The sequence below is a fragment of the Armigeres subalbatus genome, chromosome 2 (assembly GCF_024139115.2).
Source record: "Armigeres subalbatus isolate Guangzhou_Male chromosome 2, GZ_Asu_2, whole genome shotgun sequence".
NCBI classification, from domain to species: Eukaryota; Metazoa; Arthropoda; class Insecta; order Diptera; family Culicidae; genus Armigeres; species Armigeres subalbatus.
In genome coordinates this window covers 35662180-35687134 of record NC_085140.1, presented here as the reverse complement: position 1 = coordinate 35687134, position 24955 = coordinate 35662180, and the positions used below count along the sequence as shown (strand labels likewise).

General features: G+C 43.1%; 1 protein-coding gene and 2 long non-coding RNA genes across 3 annotated transcripts; 2 read left to right on the top strand and 1 right to left on the bottom strand.

Moving 5' to 3' along the window:
- Positions 1–13020: 13020 nt before the first annotated feature.
- On the bottom strand, positions 13021–13939 carry LOC134214223 (uncharacterized). The gene is made up of 3 exons (XR_009979711.1): positions 13693–13939; positions 13410–13632; positions 13021–13296 (listed from the first exon to the last, which is right to left on the bottom strand). It is a non-coding gene; the product is annotated as an uncharacterized LOC134214223 (long non-coding RNA).
- A 753-nt stretch (positions 13940–14692) lies between these two features.
- Positions 14693–20492, top strand: LOC134214222 (uncharacterized). The gene is made up of 3 exons (XR_009979710.1): positions 14693–14868; positions 14952–15433; positions 20337–20492. It is a non-coding gene; the product is annotated as an uncharacterized LOC134214222 (long non-coding RNA).
- A 678-nt stretch (positions 20493–21170) lies between these two features.
- Positions 21171–23137, top strand: LOC134214221 (nuclear receptor coactivator 5-like). Its single transcript, XM_062693627.1, has 3 exons — positions 21171–21258; positions 21345–21875; positions 22039–23137. Exons 2-3 carry the CDS (start codon positions 21376–21378, stop codon positions 22907–22909), a joined length of 1371 nt encoding a protein of 456 aa, XP_062549611.1. The 5' UTR covers positions 21171–21258; positions 21345–21375; the 3' UTR covers positions 22910–23137.
- The last annotated feature ends 1818 nt before the right edge of the window (positions 23138–24955 follow it).

Genomic DNA, 24955 nt, shown 5'->3' with positions numbered 1-24955 from the left:
TATTGCTGATTGTTGGATTTTCCTGACATGATATGCTAGTATGCTACAATGTATATGACGCATCAAACTAATTTCTGGTGTTACTCTGGCGGTATTACGTGTTTTGTTTGATCTAGAATAAGTATTAAATTGAATTTATTCACATTTAGGCGTGGGGCGCAATTTTCAAATCAATAAAGTTTGATGGGCGGATTTTCCAAGGGGCGCAAAATTTTAAATTTATGAGTAACCAGCTCATGATTTGCCATGACAGCACTGGGGCGGACTCTCGGATCTACTGATGGAAAAGGAACCGCTTTCTCGTGATCATTTACAGCTGAGAAAGATGAGTGATCAATCCATCAGTGCAAATACAATACTCACTTGTTATAAAGTTCGCATGTATACTATTATGCAGTTTAAACTTTTAATAAACATTACGATTATATTCAACATAAATCATTTCTTTTACTATGCGATTGATGGTTTAAATATTTATTTATTGCACAGCTGTTTCTGAAAATAATAAGGGGTAAATTATACACATTGTCCGGAAAAACTGTTGTGCAATAGTGGGTAAAAATCACTCGTTAATTTGACGTACAAACGGTTTACTCATTAATGAGTAAACGACGTTTACTCTTTTAATGAGTTGAACTGTTTAACTTTATAATGGGTACTTTTTTTACCCATTAAACCCATTAAAGAGTACTTTGGTGGCACAGTGCGATAAAGAAGCTACACTGTGCCGGCAAAGTACGGTAAAAAGTACCCATTATGAAGTTAAATAGTTTAACTCATTAAAAGAGTATACAGCGTTTACTCATTAATGGGTAAACGGCCTGTACGTCAAAATCAAGGGTAAATTTTACTCTTCATCGGAAATTTTTAATTTGGAGAAGGAGTAAATAATACCCATTTTAGCATTACGGCAGAGGAAAATTTGGATTCTTGATTTTCTTTGAATTTGTATACAAATATATGTAATAAAAACAACTATTCTCGTGATTTAGCACATTTCAATGTATTTATATCGGTAAAATAAAATATAAAGCAAACATCTAGATATTTCCTATGCAGTTTTCTACATTAAAGTTGAGCGTGATGCAAGGTGGAGTCACCCATGTTTCGTTTGAAGTATGCCGCTCAGGCTCAGATCCATGAGTTGTGGTTTCTGCTCCCTGTAAATACGCGGAGCATCTGAAGTTTGGTTTAAGGTGAGCTGCACAGAACCAGATCCTTAAGTGGTCGTCTGCCAAAATCTCCGCTCCTCATACGAGGAGTAACTGATGTTTGGTTTGAGGCAAGGAACCCAGACCCAGCTCTATTAGTGGCCGTCCGCCAAGGTCTCTGCTCCCTGCAAATAAGTCCGAATAGCGTGGTGGTGTAATTCGCTGGAAGCGTTGCGATATTCACCCAGTGTTTACATATCCACACAGCAAAAAAAGTTGTTGAATATTACATCGAAATCGATGCAACCAATCGAATCCGTCGATTGTTGAATATTTACACTGCGCGATGTACTCGAGAGCAGGCTGTGTAATAAACAGAAGCGATGTAATTTCTTCCTGATGTAAAAAAATTCCAACGTAATCGAGGCGATGTATAATTAAGCTATGTAAAATAGTGCGACGTACAAGGCATTTGTACCATTCAGTTTTCTTTCGTGGATTTCTTTCATCAATATTTTTTTGGTCTAGGTAGTTTTGTTCACATATGATACTATACATCACCAAATCTATCACGAAAACGCCAATAGGTCGCATGCACATCGATGAATCATTAGAAATCCGCAGTATCGATCCACAGACCCAGGGTAGCTCATTACTTGCTGGATTCCCTTCGCCTTCGGAGGCGCTTCAAAGCCGCTGAAATTAATTAAACATGTTTAGCATGTAGATCTGGTATGCGGGTGTATGACATAGGAATATATACAACTTAGTCTGGGTCGACGACGGAAATCCTATTAGGATGCCGACAAGAACCTTTTCGGGATTCCAACAAGATTTTTTTCTGGATTCCGACGGGACTTCTTTCGAGATTCCGAAGGGAATTCATTCGGGATTCCGACGGATATCCTTTCAAGATTTCGACGGGAATCCTTTCGGAATTCCGACGAGAATCCTTTCGAGATTCCGACGGGAATCCTTTCAAGATTTCGACGGGAATTCTTTCAGGATTTCGACGGGAATCCTTTCGAGATTCCGACGGGAATCCTTCCGAGATTCCGACGAGAATCTTTTCGACATTCCAACGAGAATCTTTCCGGGATTCTGACGGGAATTCTTTCGGGAATCCTTTCGAGATTCCGACGAGAATCCTTTCGGGCTTCCGACTGGAATCCTTTCAGCATTCCTAATGAAATCCTTTCAGCATTCCGAATGCAATTCTTTCGGGATTCCAACGGGGAATCCTTTCGGGATTCTGACAGGAATCCTTTCGGGATTTTGACGAGATCCTTCAGGGATTCCGAGGAAGATCCTTTCTGAAGGAATACATTCGGAATTATGACGGAAATTCTTTCGGGATGCCAACGGGAATCCTTTCGGGATTCTGACGTGAATTTTTTCGGGATTCCGACAAGAATCCTTTCAGGATTTTTTCGATAATCCATTCGGGTTTCCGACGAGAATTCTTTCGGGTTTCCTACGTGAATCCTTCCGGATCCCGACGGGAATCCTTTCGATACTACGAAGGGAATGCTTTACGGATTCCGACGATAATCCTTTCGATGAGAATCCATTGGGGATTTTGCAGGAAATCTTTTCGAGATTCCACCAGAAATCCTTTCGAGATTTCGTCAGGCATCCTTTCAAAACTCCGCCGGGAATACTTTCGGGATTCCAACGGGAATCTTTTCGGGATTCCGCTGAGAATCCTTCATGAATTCCGCTGGGAATCCTTTCGGGATTTCGACGGGAATTCTTTCTGGATTCCGACGGGAATCCTTCGGAACTCCGACGGGAATCCTTTCGCGATTCCGACGGGAATCCTTTCGAGATTCTGACGATAATCCATTCGGGATTTCGCCGGGAATCCTTTCGGGATTCAGACGGGAATCCTTTCGGGATTCTTACAAAAATCCTTTCGGGATTCCAACGGAAATCCTTTCGGGATTCCGACGGAAATCCTTTCGGGATTCTGACGATAATCCATTCGGGATTTCGCCGGGAATCCTTTCGGGATTCAGACGGGAATCCTTTCGGGAATCCGACGGAAATCCTTTCGGGATTCTGACAAAAATCCTTTCGAGATTCCGACGGACATCCTTTCGGGATTCCGACGGGAATCCTTCCGGGATTCCGACGAGAATCCTTTTAGGATTCCGACGGGAATCCTTTTGGGATTCCGACGGGAATTCTTTCGATACTACGACGGAAGTGCTTTACGATGGGAATCCTTACGGGATTCCGTCAGGCATCCTTTCGAAAATCCGCCGGGAATTCTTCAGGGATTCCGCCGGAAATCCTTTCGGAATTTCGCCGGAATTCTGCCGGGAATCCTTTCGAGATTCCAACGGGAATCCTTTCGAGATTACGAAGGAAATCCGACGGAAATCCTTTCGGGATTCCGACGGAAATCCTTTCGGGATTCCGAAGGAAATCCTTTAGGGATTTCGACGGAAATCCACTCGGGATTCCGACGAGAATCCTTTCCGACAGGAATACTTTCGGAATTCTGACGATAATCCTTTCGGGATTCGGACGGGAATCCTTCCGAGATTCCGACGATAATCCATTCGGGATTCTGCTGGGAATCCTTCCGGAGTTCTGCCGGGAATCCTTTGGGTGTATCGTGTATCCGACGGGAATCGTTTTGGGATTCCGACGAAAATCCTTTTGGGATTCCGACGAAAATCCTTTTGGGATTCCTCTGGTAATCCTTTTGGGATTCCTCCGGGAATCCTTTTGGGATTCCTCCGGAAATCCTTTTGGGATTCCTCCGAGAGTCCTTTTGGGATTCCTCCGGGAATCCTTTTGGGATTCCTCCGGGAATCCTTTTGGGATTCCTCTAGGAATCCTTTTGGGATTCCTCTGGGAATCCTTTTGGGATTCCTCTGGGAATCCTTTTGGGATTCCTCTGGGAATCCTTTTGGGATTCCTCTGGGAATCCTTTTGGGATTCCTCTGGGAATCCTTTTGGGATTCCTCTGGGAATCCTTTTGGGATTCCTCTGGGAATCCTTTTGGGATTCCTCTGGGAATCCTTTTGGGATTCCTCTGGGAATCCTTTTGGGATTCCTCTGGGAATCCTTTTGGGATTCCTCTGGGAATCCTTTTGGGATTCCTCTGGGAATCCTTTTGAGATTCCTCTGGGAATCCTTTTGGGATTCCTCTGGGAATCCTTTTGGGATTCCTCTGGGAATCCTTTTGGGATTCCTCTGGGAATCCTTTTGGGATTCCTCTGGGAATCCTTTTGGGATTCCTCTGGGAATCCTTTTGGGATTCCTCTGGGAATCCTTTTGGGATTCCTCTGGGAATCCTTTTGGGATTCCTCTGGGAATCCTTTTGGGATTCCTCTGGGAATCCTTTTGGAATTCCTCCGGGAATCCTTTTGGGATTCCTCCGGGAATCCTTTTGGAACTCCTCCGGGAATTTTTTCAGGATTCCTCCGGGAGTCCTTTTGGGATTCCTCCGGGAATCCTTTTGGGATTCCTCCGGGAATCCTTTTGGGATTCCTCCGGGAGTCCTTTTACGATTCCTCCGGGAATCCTTTTGGGATTCCTCTGGGAATCCTTTTGGGATTCCTCTGGGAATCCTTTTGGGATTCCTCCGGGAATCCTTTTGGGATTCCTCCGGGAATCCTTTTGGGATTCCTCCGGGAATCCTTTTGGGATTCTTCCGGGAATTTCCTTTTGGGATTCCTCCAAGAATCCTTTTGGGATTCCTCCGGGAATCCTTTTGGGATTCCTCTGGTAATCCTTTTGGGATTCCTCTGGGAATCCGACGAGAATCCTTTCGAGATTCCGACGAGAATCCTTTCGATTCTACGAAGGGAATGCTTTACGGATTCCGACGATAGTCCTTTCGATGAGAATCCTTTGGGGATTTTGCCGGAAATCTTTTCGAGATTCCACCAGAAATCCTTTCGAGATTTCGTCAGGCATCCTTTCAAAACTCCGCCGGGAATGCTTTCGGGATTACGACGGAAATTCTTTCGGGATTCCGACGGAAATCCTTTCGAGATTCCGAAAGAAATCCTTTAGGGATTTCGACGGAAATCCACTCGGGATTCCGACGGAAATCCACTCGGGATTCCGACGAGAATCCTTTCCGACAGGAATACTTTCGGAATTCTGACGATAATCCTTTCGGGATTCGGACGGTAATCCATTCGGGATTCCGCTGGGAATCCTTTCGGGGTTCTGCCGGGAATCCTTTGGGGGTATCCGACGGGAATCGTTTTGAGATTCCGACGAAAATCCTTACAGGATTCCGATGTGAATCCTTTTGGGATTCCTCCGGGAGTCCTTTTGGGATTCCTCCGGGAATCCTTTTGGGATTCTTCCGGGAATTTCCTTTTGGGATTCCTCCAAGAATCCTTTTGGGATTCCTCCGGGAATCCTTTTGGGATTCCTCTGGGAATCCTTTTGGGATTCCTCTGGGAATCCTTTTGGGATTCCTCTGGGAATCCGACGAGAATCCTTTCGAGATTCCGACGGGAATCCTTTCGATACTACGAAGGGAATGCTTTACGGATTCCGACGATAGTCCTTTCGATGAGAATCCTTTAGGGATTTTGCCGGAAATCTTTTCGAGATTCCACCAGAAATCCTTTCGGAATTTCGTCAGGCATCCTTTCAAAACTCCGCCGGGAATGCTTTCGGGATTCCGACGGAAATCCTTTCGGGATTCCGACGGAAATCCTTTCGGGATTCCGAAGGAAATCCTTTAGAGATTTCGACGGAAATCCACTCGGGATTCCGACGAGAATCCTTTCCGACAGGAATACTTTCGGAATTCTGACGATAATCCTTTCGGGATTCGGACGGGAATCCTTCCGAGATTCCGAAGATAATCCATTCGGGATTCTGCTGGGAATCCTTTCGGGATTCCGACGGGAATTCTTTCGATACTACGACGGAAGTGCTTTACGGATTCCGACGATAGTCCTTTACGAAGGCAATCCTTTCGGGATTCCGTCAGGTATCCTTTCGAAAATCCGCCGGAAATCCTTTCGGAGTTTCGCCGGAATTCTGCCGGGAATCCTTTCGAGATTCCAACGGGAATCCTTCCGAGATTACGAAGGAAATCCTTTAGGGATTCCGCCAGAAATCCTTTCGGGATTCAGACGGGAATCCTTTCGGGATTCTTACAAAAATTCTTTCGGGATTCAGATGGAAATCCTTTCGGGATTCCAACGGAAATCCTTTAGGGATTTCGACGGAAATCCACTCGGGATTCCGACGAGAATCCTTTCCGACAGGAATATTTTCGGAATTCTGACGATAATCCTTTCGGGATTCGGACGAGAATCCTTCCGAGATTCCGACGATAATCCATTCGGGATTCTGTTGGGAATCCCTTCGGGGATCTGCCGGGAATCCTTTGGGGGTATCCGACGGGAATCCTTTGGGGGTATCCGACGGGAATCGTTTTGGGATTCCGACGAAAATCCTTACAGGATTCCGATGGGAATCCTTTTGGGATTCCTCTGGGACTCCTTTTGGGATTCCTCCGGGAATCCTTTTGGGATTCCTCCGGGAATCCTTTTGGGATTCCTCCGGGAGTCCTTTTGGGATTCCTCCGGGAATCCTTTTGAGATTCTTCCGTGAGTTTCCTTTTGGGACTCCTCCAAGAATCCTTTTGGGATTCCTCCGGGAATCCTTTTGGGATTCCTCCGGGAATCCTTTTGGGATTCCTCCGGGAATCCTTTTGGGATTCCTCCGGGAATCCTTTTGGGATTCCTCCGGGAATCCTTTTGGGATTCCTCCGGGAGTCCTTTTGGGATTCCTCCGGGAATCCTTTTGGGATTCCTCTGGGAATCCTTTTGGGATTCCTCTGGGAATCCTTTTGGGATTCCTCCGGGAATCCTTTTGGGATTCCTCCGGGAATCCTTTTGGGATTCCTCCGGGAATCCTTTTGGGATTCCTCCGGGAATCCTTTTGGGATTCCTCCGGGAATCCTTTTGGGATTCCTCCGGGAATCCTTTTGGGATTCCTCCGGGAATCCTTTTGGGATTCCTCCGGGAATCCTTTTGGGATTCCTCCGGGAATTCTTTTGGGACTCCTCCGGGAATCCTTTTGGGATTCCTCCGGGAATCCTTTTGATACTCCTTCGGGAATCCTTTTGATACTCCTCCGGGAATCCTTTTGATACTCCTCCGGGAATCCCGAGAAGATTCCCGCTACAATCTCGAAAGGCTCCCATAGAAATTTTAAAAGGATCTCCGGCAGAATTCGGAAAGGATCCCGTCATGAACCCAAAAGTATTCCCATCAGAATCCCGAAAAGATTCTTGTCATAATTTCAAAAAGATATTAGTCGAAATCTGAAAAGGATTCTTATTGCAATCCCAAAAGCATACTCGTCAGAGTTTCGAAAAATTTCCCGTACAAGTCCCGAGAAGATTCTTGTCGGAATCTCGAAAAGATTCTTGTTGAAATCCGGAAAGGATTCAAGTCGGAATCTTGAAAGAATTCCCGGAATCCCAAAAATATTCTTGCCGGAATCCCGAAAATATTCTTGTCGGAATCCGGAAAGGATTCCCGTTGGAGTCCCGAAAAGATTGTCGTCAGACTCTCGAAATGATTCTCGTCGTAAAGGCTACCTTACACTGCGGGAAAAGTGTACTGTAAAAAATCCCGTCTCTACACATGCAAATTCCGCGGGAAAAAATACGGTTTCAATTTATTCCGTACAAGAAATGCGTAATCCCTGACGGAAATTTATTGTGGAAAGAATCTAGTGAAGTATGGGTAGTGAAAAATGAGAAATGTTAGTAGTGTGAAGAGAAAACTGAGCAATAAGAAGCGAGAAATGAAAAATGAGGAGTGAGTAGCAATGAGTAGTTAGAAGTGAACAGTGAAAATAAGAAGAAGTGGTAAATTAGAATTGAGAGTTGAGTAGTGAGGAGTGAGAAATGAGTAGTGTAGTGAGTAGTGAGAATAAAACGCGAGAAATGAGTTACAAGGAGTGAGAAAAGAGAAGTGATAACTGACTAATGAGAAGTGAGAAGTTAACTGACTAACTCACTCACTTTCACTCAATCACTCGTTCACTCATTCACTTATTCACTCACTCACGTACAAAATCTTAACTACTCAATCACATACTCACTCTTACTTACTCTCTTTCACTCACGCAGTCTCACTCACTAAATCACACTTACTTTGTCTCACTCACTCTCACACTCAGTCACCGTCACTCACTTACTCTCACTCACTCGAATGAGTAGTAAGAAGTGAGAAGAGAAAAGTAAGCAATGAAAATTGAAGTTTGAACGAGAAGTGAGAAATAATGAGTAGCAAGACGCCCACCTCGGCCATTCACTTACTTTCTCTCTTCCTCACACACACACACACTCATTCTCACTCACTCGCTCAATCTCACTCACTTTTTCACTCTTACTCACTAATTCATTCTTACTCACTTTCACTCTCTCACTCACACTCACTAACTCTGACACACTCACTCACTTCTACTCAATCACTCGTTCACTCATGCAGTCACTCACTCACAAACTCTTACCCACACACTCACTCACTCTTACTTGCTCTCTCTCACTCAAATGGATAGTAAGAAGTGAGAAGAGAAAAGTAAGCAATGATTGAGAAGTTTGAACGAAAAGTGAGAAATAATGAGCAGCGAGACGCCCACCTCGGCCACTCACTCACTTTATCTAACACACTCTCTCTCACTTTCTCTCTCTTTCTCACTCACTCGCTCACTTACTCACTCGCTCTAACTCACTCACTCACTCACCAACTCTCACTCATTCATTCTCTCTTTCACTCACTCACTCAATCTCACACACACTCATTCTCACGCACTTGCTCAATCTCACTCACACTCACTAACTCTGGCTCACTCAATCACGTATTCACTCTCACTTACTCATTCTCACTCACTCAAATCTCACTCACTCACCCCCACTAATTCACTCACTCTTATTTACTCACGCAATCTCAATCCCACTCACTCTTTCTCTCTCACTCTCACTCTCACTCTCTCTCCCTCACATTCACTAACTCTGGCTCACTCAATCACGTATTCACTCTCACTTACTCATTCTCATTCACAAACTCCCACTCACTCACCCCCACTCATTCACTCACGCACTCTCACTCACTCAATCTCACACACTCATTCTTACTCACTTACTCAATCTCACACACACACACATTTATTCTCACTCACTCACTTACTCATTCACTCTCACTCACTCACTTACTCATTCACTCTCACTCACTCACTTACTCATTCACTCTCACTCACTCACTCACTCTCTTACTCAGTCACCCTCACTCACTTACTCACTCACTCACTCCCTCATTTTCTCTTTCTCTAGTGCTGTCCAATGAGAGCTTGAAGTAGCTCGAAGTTTCTCCCTGTCCTGCTCATGCCCATTTGTTGACAAAAAAGAACGAGCAGGACGGGAACAACTTCGAGCTACTTCGAGCTGCTCATTGGACAGCACTTCTGTCTCCCACTCAATCTCTTTTTTAGGATGCAGGATGCAGGATCTTGCTCTTTTTCACCCATTTTCTCCTTTTCTCTCGCTATTTCTCCCTCTTCTCGTTGTCGCTCGTATATCGCTCGTATGTCGCTTGTATAAAAAATCCGAACCAAAACCCAAAAGTGTAAACTCAGGCACGGGCGCGAATACGCAGATTCTCAAAACCCGATGCAAAATCCTCAAGTGTAAACCCAATCACGGAAAATGTTTTGAAAGTTGAAACTTATCGGCGGAAAATTCTTCCTGACAAAACCCGGAGCAAAATCCCATAACAAATCCCGCGGACACGTTTTCCGAACTGTAAACCAGCCTTAATCCCAAAAATAAGAGTTCACAAAATGGTTCCCGGCGGAATTCTGAAACGATTTCCGTCGAAATCCCGAAATGATCGCGTCGGACTCTCCGAAAGAATTCATGTCGAAGTCTTGAAAAGGTTGAAAAATTCCCGTCAAAATCCCCAAAGGGAATATTGAAAGGATTTTCGTCGGACTCCTGAAAGGATTTTCATCGTAATCTCGAAGGGATTCCCGTCGGAATCCCGAAAGGATTTCCGTTAGAATTCCGAAAGGATTCTCATCAAAATTCCCGATTCCCGTAGAAATTCCAAAAGGATCCCCTTAGGAATCCCGAAACTTTTCCCGTCATGATTCCGAAAAGATTACCGTCGGAATCACGAAAGGTTCCCCGTTTGAATTCTGTCGAAATGCCGAAAGGATTCTAGTCGGAATCCCGAATGCATTCATGCTAGAATCCCGTCGAAATTAAGAAAGGGGTTGCGTCGTAATGTCGAAAGGATTCCCGTCCTTGTCCCGATAGCTATCCCGTCGGAATCCTAAAAGTGTTCTCGTCGCTCCCGTAGGAACCCTGAAAGGATTCTCGTCATAATTCCGAAACTATTCCCGTTGGAATTTCGAAAGGATTTCTTAAAGAGTTATCTTCAAAATTTCGAAATGATTCCCGGCGGAATTCTGAAACGATTTCCGTCGGAATCTCGAAAGAATTCATGTTGAGTCTTTAAAGGGTTCTTTCCAGGATCCCGAAAAAATCCCGTTGAAATCTCTAATGGATTCTTGTCGGATTTTTTTAATGATTCGTCGTAATCTTGAAAAGATTCTTATCGGGATTTTGAAATGGAATCGGAAGCCCCGTTTTATTTCATTTACCTCGGCTTCCCTTCTAGCATATTTCTAATATTTTTCATCCGCTTCTCTATGTCTTTGATTGTTTTATATTCGTCTAGTTTCAAATGGCCAATTTTTAATTTTGATTTCGAAAGGATTCTGAAAGAACTCCCGTCGGTATCCCGATAGGATTCCCATCGGTATCCCGATAGGATTCCCATCGGTATCCCGATAGGATTCTCATCGGTATCCCGAAAGGATGCACGTCGGAATCCCTAATGGATTCTCGTCGGAAAGCCGAAAGGAATAAAAATCCCCCATATTACTTACTTACATTCTTTCTCGATCACTCGCGAACGTCCGCACCGGTCCGGATATGGATCAGAATCTTCGCCAGCAACGCAATCCGCTCAATCCCCTGCGATGTCGATTCTCAGCATTTCGGCCATTTCCGCCAGCTTGAGCGTGACCTGCTTCAAGCTAAGATTCTTGTTGACCCCCAGATGCATTATCAGTTGGAATGGCGAAAGGCTTCGTCGGAACCCTGCTGCAGGTAGCACTGAGAGGAAGTGGTTTCGCTCGGTCCAATCCGTGCAGTTTGAAGACGGACCCCGAGAGCGAGTTGGATTTCATGATTCCGAGCTGGTTGGACAGTAGGGAGCGAACCAGTGATTTGGTTTAGTGATGACGCCGGTTTGGCATAGATGTAGTTGGCATTGCTGTAGCTGAAGTCGTAGAAGGAACGGGAAAACCAGATGAGCGACGGACACTAAAAGATGAGCCGGAATGTAACGTCGAACTCGTCAGCGCCGAGTTGCATGGAGGTTTTCTCTAGAAGAAAATAGTTGAGGTATTTCAGAATTAGTTGCATAATATTAAAGTTTTTTTTACAACAATAAATACTTACAGTATCCCCCCGCTTATCCGGACCTCGTTAGTCCGACGACTCGTTAGTCCGGATCTCACTAGTTCGGAATTTTCCGGATTAAAAAGTATCAACACCCATTTAAACACATTATGCTGTCAGTTTTCAAATTTGTGCTGTGATTTTGTTTTGGTTCATTTGTATGGATTTGACAGTCGGATTAACGAGAGAAACCCCGATAGTCCGGCCATACATTTGTCGGATCAGCGGGGGTATACTGTACAATTTATAATTGACAACGAAAAAATCCTTTCGCTCTAACAAAAGTTCGAAAAATAAACATGGCGTACCAGCCGTACCTGGGTGCTGCGGATAGAGCCACTTTTCTGCGCTCAAGCGAGTAGAGGGATATTTTGAAATAACTCCCATAAACAAAATTATTTTGCAGTTACTTGGCTGTCAAACATTTCCCGCTATTCGAATTTCTCTTTCCACGCTGCATGAGGGCGCACAAATGCGCTAGACTCTACATGACTTTACAATTGTTTACATACTTTCATGCTCCAATCAGCTGCTGAATCTCGTGACATTTCGTAACGAGTGCTTTTTAGTTGCATTCCTACTAATTTTTCACTCGAAATATAATGTGAGAATATTTGTTACAAAGAATACAAAACTCAAACAAAGTTTATTTTTATTTTTTCCCCAAATAATAACAATACTTCTCAATATCAGATCAGAAACGAACATAACCACAATCTTCAATGTTTGGCTCCGGCACAATAGAAATTTTTGGCTTCAGTTTGACAACCAAATCGATTCTATCCGCACCACCCAGAGCCGTACCAGCTCCAGAAACTATCTGCAGCACGTCAGTCTGGGCAGTGTTGCGAGATTGAAAATTACATTTTTGATGAATGTTAAATTACATCCATTCTGTGTAATATAACACAATACAATATAGAACCGATGGGTTGCATTTACCCGCTCGGAAAGATCTTGTAGATGTCACCCGTGATATCTCTGAGACAAAAAAAATGAGTCTCCTAGATATTTTTCTTCGATGTCTAGAACCTGTCAGACCTCAAATCCGCCTCAAATGCAACAACCGTTTCTACCTCAAATTTAGAACTGATAAACCGGTTGGGATTTGACAGAAAGAATCTCTTCGATGTTTCTTAGATACCTCTTAGACATGGGTACCACTATTCTAGTAGAATTTTCCTAGATATCTTGGAGATATAATTTTATTTTTCTTCTTCTTTTTATTTTGAAATTTTCGGATTGTTTACTTTTTCGAAGCTGTTTTATAGTTCGGATTTTTTTATTTTATATTTCTATTTTATGTTTATAATGATAAAATTAAAATGGCATGAAACGTCTGTCACCGGAATCGTGGCAGCATGCGGAACACCTTGCGATGTGGTGACTCCATAGCCCTGAAAATCTGCTGCGTAATCCTCCCGCTGGTCAACGAGTGTTTCGTTATATTATATTGGCCAAATCGGGTCGAAAGTTCTCGTCGATGAATCCGGTGACATCGTTTCGAACATCTCTCGAGTGTGAAGCATATGATGGATGATTTTAAATTGGGATCTGACCCGGATGTAGTTTTGGTTAGATCCCGCAATGATTTTAACCGGCAGCTGGTGTCTTCTGCAAAATTGAAAAAAGCTCATTTAGAAGTGCTGCTGCTATTTCAATACAGTGAAATGAAATGTATAGTGAGGACCTGGTGTCTCAGGTGAGGACAATCCTCAGATTCTTACCGGAAATAAAAAAAGGCAGATAGAAACGTCATGCATAAAATTCTCACTCGAAATAATCTTTTTTTCCTTTGTGATATCAGTTGCCAGACGGCCCATCAATGTCCATCTCGCCTCGAAATTATCTTTACCATGAACATTGCTGTCCTGAGAATATTCCTGGCGTCGTAAACCCGAAACCGCGTCATCGTTCCGGAAAAGGCGAACCACCAGCCAACCGGCGCCGCTAAAAAAAAAACAAAGAAATAGAATTCTAGTGAAAAAATACATAAAGTAAAATACTTACAAACTCCGAATCAGGCGAATCAGGAGTACGACTCGGTCAGAACGGTCAGGGCTGCTTGATACCGATGGCTTATGGGGGGAAGTTGTTTAACGATGAATTTTTGTCAGTACCAAACCAAAGGGCAGTCAACTGGACTGGTGAAAAAACATGGCGAAGCCGCGAGGGTGACGAAAAAAGCGCGCATAATTTGACAGTTGCACCGCTTCATTTGCTTGGTAGTATGTGTGAACCGCTGAGCACACACGCTAAAAAGGGATTGGTTCGAGCACAAGATAAATTTGAGGCATGGCTAGGATGGTTTGCATCTTATCCAGGTAGATTCCTGTTCTCTTTTAGACATCCTTCCATGCGGGTATTTGTATGTAATTTTAATTTATTTTAGCATACAATATTACACAAGTTATACGTAAAGAGAAATGATGATTAGGATTATGTGTAATTCAAAGAGTGATGTAATATCACATTGAATCAACGTTATTTTGCATAGCAAATTTTGGGTTACATCGTGTTTTTTAGTAAATCGTTTTGATTACGTCGATGCACATTACATTATTTTTTATAAGTAACATCCTGTAAATAGCAAGAAAAAAACAACTGTATTAAATATATACTTTCTTATTAATATTACTGATGACTTACCTTTTTCGAACCCCGAACTTGGCAAAATAACGCCAGCTATTTCCTCCGCTTCCGAAACAGAAACATGGTGAAATTACAGAAGCGCTCAATAGGTTTTTCACCCATTAATGGGTAAATGCTTGGAGCATGAAAGTGGGGATAACCCTCTCAGCGTCGCCCTCGATGAATCAAGCTCCCCTCTCAGCGTCGCCCTCGATGAATCAAGCTCTGGGCGAAATCTACTTCTTCTTTTTCGTCGAAAACCAAGTCTCCCGTGGTTTGACGTTTCATTCCTGCTATAAGAGTGAAAAGAACAAAACCAGTATTTTGAGAAAATTTGTTTTCGAAATTCTCCTACTCACTCTTACACAACATTCTGTGTTTTGTGCGGTGCTGTCAACTTCGCAAAAACTTGGCCTTCAATTCAGTCGCGATTTGTGTGTGCAAATCGTGAAAATAAATCGAAAAACGACCAGCCAATGATGGATTCGCGTGCAAAACTGTGCACGGCCAGTAAATCTAAGATCAGCGGATTTAAACTGGCATTTGGCTTAGCTGGTAAGTAGTGTGCTTTGTAAGTCCTTCGCAAATTTTTATTTGACAAAACTATTCTTATACAAACTTATTACCTTTCGTTGCAGACGGTGAGCTCTTCAAAACAACAACATCGTCGGCGTGCGCACAGCTGCTTTCGTTGCTTCTTCCAAGCATATATCATCGATAATCTTGAAACAGACCCGGACGGTGAATTCGGTGGGTTTATGACCAAGATGGTTTGTCAAATTCAGCCGGTACGACCATTGTACAAAGTGGTTACTTGAAGTGGAGGATTCTGCAGACGCACCCCTTCATTACAACAGTTATTTCGACGGCGTACGCACAGCCAATTTCGATGAACCCTGGGACCGACGATTCTTGGACGACGGGCTTCTTGGACGACGGGACGACGGGCTTCTTGGACGACGGGACGACGGGCTTCTTGGACGACGGGCTCCGACGCAACGGTGAATTAGCGACCAATGTCCATCAGAAGTCCTAGCTGCTAGCTAAGACTTGCAGACGGTACGACCAAGGCGTGCACTGTGAAATGGATCCGTGCTTAAACTGAAGCATGGCTTAACTGGTATGTAGTGTCCTTTGTAAACAATTCTCTCCGAATTGATTAGATTGCTTTGATTCTCTGATGAGATTCTAGTTTCCCAGATATAATTTTTAGATTTCCTTTAGAAATCCACATATTTCTAGAAACATCCTAAAAAATCTTAAGAGGATTCTGCAGATTTGTAGAAGGAATTCCCTGATCCTAGGATGAATCCAAGGATCTCCTAACGAAATACGAGATTTCAAAAAGGAATCTCTAGATTCTTATAACATATCTTTAGATTGCCTGAAGAAATCCCAAATTTCCTACGATTAAAATTGAATTATCGTGAGAACTCATAATCCTACAACCCTCCCGAAACCCTTTGATACATTTGCAAATCATGGTTTAGATGTATCATGACCTAGATGGGACATTGCAATCAAAGATAAATGTTTGTTGGAACAGGTGAAGCGATGCCTTCGGCCAGAATTTCCATCGATAATTCCTTCGCAACTCTCTGCAAAATACTCCAGGAATTCTCTTACGAATAACTCCTCAAATTCCTACAGGAATTGATTCGGAAATTCATCCACCGGGATTAATTTTTTAATAATTAGATTAATAATAAGGATTTCCTTCGGGATTTCGTCTGGGAAATTTTTTCGCCCTAGAATTCGTTCGGAAATTTCTCCAGGAATTCCTTTGGGAATTTTCCTTCAGTCGCTTCAAGAATTCCGCCGGCAGTTCCTTCAGGATTTCCTCCGTCAGATCCTTCATTAATTCCTCCGGCAGTTCGTTCATACGGAAACTCTCGGAGGAATACCAGAAGAAATTACTTGAGAAAATCGTGAAGGAATTCTTCCGGGATTCCTCGTAATTCCTTCGGGAAATCCTCCGGGAATTTCCTCTTGGTATTCATCCGGAAATTCTTCCAGGAATACCTCCAGAAATTCTACCAGGAATTCCTCCAATAATTCCTGGCGGTATTCCCAGAGGAGTTCCTAGAGAAATTCCCAGAAGAATTCCTGGAAGTATTCTCGGAGAAATTCCTTCGCTAACTTCTCAAGGAGTTCCTTCGGGAATTCCTTCAGGAGTTCCTTCGGGAATTCCTCCGGCAATTCCTCCAGAAATTCATTTGCGCATTCCTCCGGGAATACCTCCAGAAATTCATTTACGCATTCCTCCGGGAATACCTCCAGGAATTCATTTGGACATTCCTCCAGCAATTCCAAGTATTCTTGAAGGTGTTCCTGGAGGTGTTCCCGGTGGTTTTCCTTGAGGTATTCCCGGAGGAATTCCAGGAAAAATTCCCGGAGGAATTACTGGAGTAATTCACGGAGGAATTATTGGAGGAATTCCCGGAGGAACTCCTGGAAGAATTCCCGGAGGAATTACTGGAGGAATTATTGAAGGAATTCGTGGAGGAGTTCCTGAAAAAATTCCGGGAGAAATTCTCGGATGAATACGCATGAATTCCGAAGAAACTTCTGGAGGAATTCATGAAGGAACTCCTGGCGAAATTCGCGAAGAAATTCCTCCGGAGTTCTTCGTAATTCCTCCGGGATTACCTCCATGAATTCAGCTGGGAATTCCTCTAGGAATTCATCCGGGAACTCCTCTAGGTATTTATCCGAGAAATCCTCTAGGTATTCATCCGAGAATTCCTTTAAGTATTCTTCTGGGAATTCCTCCAGGAATTCTACTGGGAATTCCTCCAGGAATTCCTATGGAAATTCCTCCAGGACTTCCTCCGGGAAGTCCTTCGGGAGTTCCTCAGGGAATTCTTCCAGGAGTTCCTCAGGGAATTCTTCCAGGAGTTCCTCAGGGAATTCTTCCAGGAGTTCCTCCGGGAATTCTTCCAGGAGTTCCTCCGGGAATTCTTCCAGGAGTTCCTCCGGGAATTCTTCCAGGAGTTCCTCCGGGAATTCTTCCAGGCGTTCCTCCGGGAATTCTTCCAGGAGTTCCTCCGGGAATTCTTCCAGGAGTTCCTCCGGGAATTCTTCCAGGAGTTCCTCCGGGAATTCTTCCAGGAGTTCCTCCAGGAATTCCTTCGGGAATTCCTACAGGAATTCCTCAAAGAATTTCTCTGGGAATTCCTTCGGGAATTCCTACAGGAATTCCTCAAAGAATTTCTCTGGGAATTCCTCCAAGAATTCCTCCGGGAATTTCTCCAAGAATTCCTCCGGGAATTCCTCCAGGAGTTCTTCCAGGAATTCCTCCGGGAATTCATCCAGGAATTCTCCAGGAATTCCTCCAGGAATTCTTCCAGGAATTCCTCCAGGGATTCCTCCGGGAATTCCTCCATGAATTCCTCCTTTCTCAAAGAGTTCCACCAGGAATTCCACAGGAAATTTCCAAAAAGGATTCCTCCGGGACTTTCTCCAGGAATTCCTCCGGGACTTTCTCCAGGAATTCCTCCGGGACTTTCTCCTGGACTTTCTCCAGGAATTCGTCCGGGAATTCCTCCGGGAATTTCTCCGGGAATTCCTCCAGGAATTCCTCCAGGAATTCGTCCGGGAATTCCTCCGGGAATTTCTCCGGGAATTCCTCCAGGAATTCCTCCGGAAATTCCAGGAATTCCTCCAGGAATTCGTCCGGGAATTCCTCCCGGTATTCCTCCGGGAATTCTCCGGGAATCCCTCCAGGGATCCCTCTGGGAGTTCCTCCAGGGATTCCTCCGGGAATTCCTCCAGGAATTCCTCCGGGAATTCTTCCAGGAATTCCTTCTTGAATTCCTTCGGGAATTTCTCAAGGAATTTCTTCGGGAATTCCTCCAGGAATACCTCCGGGAATTCCTCCAGGAATACCTTCAGGAATTCCTCCAGTAATTCCTCCAGATACTCCTCCTGGAATTCCTCCAGGAACTCTTCCAGGAATTCCTCCGGGAATTCCTCCAGGAATTCCTTTGTGAATTCCTCCAGGAATTCCTTTGTGAATTCCTCCAGGAATTCCATTGTGAATTCCTCCGGGAATTCCTCCAGCAATTCTCCAGGAATTCCTCCGGGAATTCCTCCGGGAATTCCTCCAGAGATTCCTCTGGGAATTCCCCCCGGGATTCCTCCGGGAATACCTCCATGAATGCATCCGGGAATTCCTCCGGGAATTCTTCCATGAATTCCGCCGGGAATTTCTCCATGAGTTCCTCCAGGAATTCCTCCTTTCTCAAAGAGTTCTTCCAGGAATTCCTCAGGAAATTTTCAAAAAGGATTCCTCCGGGACTTTCTTCAGGAATTCCTCCGGGACTTTCTCCAGGAATTCCTCCGGGACTTTCTCCAGGAATTGCTCCGGGACTTTCTCCAAGAATTCCTCCGGTAATTCCTGAGGGAATGTCCGGAAGAATTCCTGGGAGAATCCCCGGAGGAATTCCTGGAGGATTTCCTGGAGCAATTCCTGGGGTACTCCCGGAGAAGTTACTGGAGGAATTTCCAGAGGAATATCTGGAGGAATATCTGGAGGAATTCCTAGAGGATCCCCTGGAGGAATTCCTAGAGGATCTCCTGGAGGAATTCCCGGAGGAATTAAGGAATTCCTAGAGGATCTCCTGGAGGAATTCCCGGAGGAATTAAGGAATTCCCGAAGCAGTTCAAGAATAATTCCTGGAGAAATTCGCGTAGGAATTCCCGGAGTAGTTCCCAGAGGAAATCCCGAAGAAGTTTCCGGAGGATTTCCCGATGAAATTATGAGGAATTCCGGAGGATTTCCCGGAGAAATTACGAGGAATTCCTCCGCGAATTTCTCAAGGAGTTCCTCCAGAAATTCTTCCGGAAATTTCCTACAGGAATTCCTCCGGGAATACCTCTAGGAATTCCACCGGGAATACCTCTAGGAATTCCTCCGGAATTCCCGGAGGAATAGCTGGAGGAATTCCCGGAGGAACATTTTTTTGAAGGAATGCTTGGAGGAGTTTCCTAGAGAATTTTCCGTAGGAATATCCGAAGGCGGAGTAATTCCCGCAAGAATTTCGGTAAGAATTCTCAAAAAAAAAAAATCCCGGTAAAATACGTCTGGAAATTCCAAAGATATTCCTCCCTGAATCCTTCCAAGATTCCGAAGGGAATGTTCCTGAGATTCTGAAGGAAGCCATACTGGGATTCCGAAGATAATCGTTTTTTTGAAATCCGAAGAAACCTTCCAAGAATCCAAAGAGAATTCAGAATTCCCCAAAATCCCAAAAAAAAATCTTTTGGAATCACAAATTATATTCCTTCTTCATCCCAAAAAATTTTTCCACAGAGTCCCAAAAGAATTTCCTTCGAAATCCTAAGAGGATTGCCTTATGAATCCCAAAAGGATTTTCTTTGGAATCTTGATTCTTCCGAATCATAAACGATTACCTAAACGCATCGAAGTATGGAAAGGATTCTCTGCATGATTCCAAAAGAGTTTTCTTTGGATTCCTAAAAGAGGATTCCCTTCGGAATCCCAAGAAGCTTCTCCTCTAAAGGATTTCTTTTGGAACCCCAAAGCAAAAGCCCAAAGGGTCTTATTTTGGAACCCCAAAAGAATGATGTTCGGAAGGCCAAAGGATCCATTTCATAAACATCATAAGAATTCTTTTTGAAATCCAAAAAGGTTTCCCTTCGGTACCCCAAAAGGATTCGCATCGAAATTCCAGAGATTTCGGAATCTCAAAATGAATTATTTTCCTAAAAGATGCTAAGAAAACTTCCGGAATTAACAGCATTTCAATTAGGAGTTGTCGTTGAAATCCCTGCATTAAGTTCCGGTTGATTTCGCTATTAATGCGGGGAGAAATTCCGAAGTATGCACTTTTCGATGCAATATTTCGCAGATTCCTTGAACATTTTTGCATGAATCATCCAATTCTTTTCACGGAACTCGAGGAACCATCACTTTTTGTTGATCCTGGAACGAAAGAGGGTGCTTCCAATAATAAAATTAACTTAGTAGCATCTTTCGGTGATTTGTTGTTCCTTTTCAGATCCAGAACTGGCTGTTGGCCTTCGTTTTATGCTGCTCAGGATGATACCAGTGGAAGTCATCGAACAGATCGTGAAAACAGAGAAGACAGTTCCGATTTCCTGGTGGAGAAGGAACTCTCCCAAAATAATCTTGTCTGATACGCTAGAGATCTCGGAGTAGCAGCACAAATGTCCTTCCGTCTGACTTTGTAACCCGATCGATTGCTTCAATGGCAATTGTTGTATGTATTATTTCTTTTTAGATTAATAAAATACGTAAAGCTTCTGCTTCCCAATTCTCATCGAGTTTGTTGACATCTAATCATCTATCTCTTTCAAGCATATAGAAAAGATAGGATTTGGAAACAAATTATATAATTTCCATGCGCTTGAAAGAGAAAGATGATTAGACGTCAGCAGGCTCTATATTCAAAACAACTAATGAAAGAAAACAAAAACAAGAAGAAGAACCCCAAATCAGGAGCTCGATGGGGCTTGACGTTCCATAGCACGACGTCGGACCCGCATCAGACTGAAACGTCAAACCCATTTCGCATGTTCGAAGCCAGACGAGCTCGACGCAAACGGTGCAGAATCGCAAGATGTAAGGCGGATCCTCTTGCTCTGCTCAGGCTCAGATCGGACTCTGTCTCACTGATCCTCCCTTTGATGTCAAGCTCCTGTCGGACTCAGATTTCTTAGAGGGAATTCACGCATTATTCAAAATTTCAAAATACTCATTATTTTGACAGCTTCATATGCCATCAAAAAATGTGTATTTTTTGCACATTAATGAGTAATGCCGGTTTACAGTGCAGGCTCTTCTCTTTTTCAACCGTTTGTTTGCATCAAGCAAACGGTTGGCTGCGTGCTTGCTTAAAATGACAGCAAAATGACAGTCATAACATTTGAAAGGCATCAAAAAAGCCAAAAATTCAAGCGGTAGGTATCGGTTTTTGATACTTTTTCATATTTTCAACTACAAAATCACAAAATTGAAGGTTTAATAAGTGTTTTCGTGTTATTAGTAATTCAGTGTCTCGGGAATAATATCTAACAATGGCCCTTCCCGTTATGGAACCGGTAAACTCTCGAGTCTACATTGGAGGGCTTGGTGAACAGGCGACCCTCCAAGACATGGACGAGTTGTTCAAGGAATACGAACCCTACGAGGATTTAAACTTACTACGCGGGTATGGATTTGTCCAATTTCCTACGGAGGACGGCGCTCGTAAGGCAATCGAGGGCCTCAACGGATTGATGCACAAAGGGCGGAAACTCACGGTGAAGATTGCGAACGATAATCGCGGAAAGAAGGGTTTACTTCCTAGATCCGGGCCGCCAGGAAGCCAAGGCAGTGCCCCGATCAGAGACCGCTCGCCCATCGACGGAAACCGATATGCTGACGGATATCCTCAGAGAAGTATCTACAGCAATTTGTACCCCCGCATGGACATGGGGGGCTATGCGGAGCCGATGATGAGCGGAATGCAGGGTCAGCCTTCGAATCAACCGGAGAGTAACGATTGTGAGATTATTGTCGTTTCCAGGGATTTGACGTGAGTAGCTGAAACGACTTAAATTACTTTCATTTTTTTGCTGCAAGTCTTCATAAGTTTTCTCATTTATGAATTCAAAGATTAGAAATTTTGAAAGTTTCCGATCAAAACTAAGAATCTTTTGAGTACTGTTTTAAACGTTATTTTTATTAAATAATTCCAGGACATATGCAGAGAATATTGAAGCTAGATTAAAACGAAACGGCTTGTCGGTTGATTTGCTTTTCCCAAACGATGACGTGCCCATTGGAAAAGTTCTTTCAAATATTGCCTCTCGAGGAAGCTATTACGCTATCCTCATCACACCCGAGAACCAAGAACGAAACAGCATTACAGTGAACGTGTTATACGGAGTCCCGGCCGAACATCGGAATATGCCGTCCGATGATGCGTTGAATTTCATTTGCAAGGACTTCCAAGACAAAGTACGCACGGAACAGGAAAAGGCGGCAAAATATCGAGCATCAATGAGTGCTGGTCCGGGTAACTCTCACATGATGTACAATACTCACTCGCTGCAAGACAAGCATCCAGATGCAATCCAGAATATGCTCAACCTACTTGCCAACAACCGGCAACTGACGGTACTCCAGTATGAGCGGTTGATCAAATATTTAACAGATCGAAAAGAATTGCAAATCAAGTACGAATTGGGTGAGGACACGGATTCCGTCTCGGCCAGTAGTCTTCTTTCGGCAAAATCTAAAGCAGAAAGCGAGAAGGAACTGCAGAAAAAAATCATGGACATTTTAAACAAGCCTTCAATTGTTCCGCCGAAAAATAAGATTTTACCAGAGCCGGAAAAGGAAACACGATCCGGTGGGTTTTCGTCATTCGGAAACATGACCATCGCGGCTGCTGCTGCATCCGCCAGTTCGGCTACCTCCAAAGTAGCTACGACAGCTGGTGGTGGAAGCAGTAATAACAGTGCCCCACTCAGCAACGCCGCACCCAAGCTTTTGCACGATCCCAAAGTTCAGAAGGCGCTGGACTCGCTTCTGCTGTCCGGCCTGGGAGGGGGACTCAAATTCTAGAAATGAATGACAGGACTTGGAATGTAAAGTGAGTATTTTTCTTTCTCAAATGTGGAGTTCTTATCAGTCCTGATTACACAAAATTAGTACATTTTTGACTCAATCGTTCTGAGCAGAGATGATGCCCCTGATTGTGCACTGTTAGAATTAGTACAGTTTGATGTATGAATCGTAATGAATCAAGACAATGGAAGAATAAATGAACAAGTATTGAAAGAGACTAAAAAATGGTGTAGAACTATTATTCAAAAGAACCATTCCTGTTTCATTGATAGAACATGCAAAACTTATTAATCTTTCGGTAATGCTTCAATAGCTTGCTCTTTACCGCTGTATTTGATGGATTTGCAGATTGCTAGATCTCTTTTTGATGCCTTATGCAGCTGGATTATGGTTCCGGAAACTGTCATCTACGGATCTGAACATTCATGAGACAAGCATACTTCTAGAATCTACCAGATTACATCTCGCAACATCTGATACGAGGACAACAACGGAGTACGTACTCGGAGCTTCATCATCCCTAGACACACATCGTCAAGTTTCAAAAGCATGCTGGAAAAGCTTGCCGCTGGAAACGAAAAAGAAACCAACGCTAACCTCATTAAAGCCAGTGTTGAGAAACTCACTCATATGGTTAAAAAATCCTCACTTATTACTCATTTTTTCCGTGAGTACTCACGCGCACTGGCGGAGACAGAGGTGGAGCACCACACGATGCAATCACACCATTGATTGCACAGTGTTTTCTAACCCAGGAATTCGTGATCGAAATGTTTTGGCCATGAAAAGTGGATTTTAGACGCTCAGTGACTTCGGAGAAAAGTTTCAGTATGTTAAGCTCCATATTTTAGAAAAAAATTTTTTTTGAATAGTCCCCCTAAAAGTGGGATGGAAATTCTCTTTCCTCCAATTATGAAGATACATCATTGATGTCTTTGAGAAAGTTGTAGAAAAAGTTTGTACGAAAAATTTTGCTATATAAACTTTATTTCAATCTGCTATAGAAGTCGAGATATGAGTCGTTATTTATGAACGACCACCAAAAATCAGGTTTTTCACGATGCCTTCATCAATATATTTTTTAGATTTCCCAAATGTTCTACAAAGATGTCCGTCGCGATGAAAAACATGAACCTTTCGAGGACTGTTTCTTATTATTTTCAATATTGATGAAGTTATTGACGATTTTCGGTTCAAAAATAAGCATTTTGACATTAACTGCATACATGTAGGGGCAAAATGAGGCAGAATTTTATTTAGGTAATGGAAAGTATAACTCATGCACTAATGGTTACATTGCAACATATATGTGAAATAGTTTGACATAAATGCCGTATGAACATCTTTTTTTCTTCTTCTTGTTATCTATAAAAATGAATTGGTACACTCAAAATAATCCACACTTCAATGCCACCTGGAAAATCACGTAGATCAGACAGAATGAACTTTCTCCTGACTTCATCTGTCGAAGGTAACAATCATTGGACCTTAGATAGAAAACAAATTGAAGACCAGTAATTGTTATTGTGGGGCCCTATGTATGTTACGTGGAAATCACGTAGATGTTCTCAGTATTCATTCACTATTTTAGTTCACTAGGTGCTGTTGTTCGCTGCCATTTCTGATTTACTTCTAATAAAGAAGTCGAAAATTAACTTAGAAAAACAAGTGGTTTTCGTACAGCAAACCAACCATATCGATTGTTAGTAGAACAAGCCTTGTCTACTTAACTTCTTAAATCTGCAGAAATTGAACAAAGGTATGTACAACATAACTAATGCAGATGTACATAAAGAAAATATTTTTTCTCATCTTTTTGTAGAAATCCAAAATTACTACCGTTTGAGGCAAATAGCACACCATAAAATGTATAAAAGCAACACCGATGAAATGGCAGTGACGGAGAAGCTACACATTTGTTTCGTTTTTGATGTATTTATTAAATACAAATTAAATATATTTTATGCTACAAAGTTCTTGACTTATTTTAATTGAATAATAATAGCTAAAGAAAAATACCTTGAAATACAAATTAAATATCCA

Coding starts and splice junctions, on each gene's coding strand:
- LOC134214221 (XM_062693627.1), top strand. CDS start 21,376: ATGGCCCTTCCCGTTATGGAACCGGTAAACTCTCGAGTCTACATTGGA. Junction 21,876..22,038: donor GTCGTTTCCAGGGATTTGAC/GTGAGTAGCTGA, acceptor AAATAATTCCAG/GACATATGCAGAGAATATTG.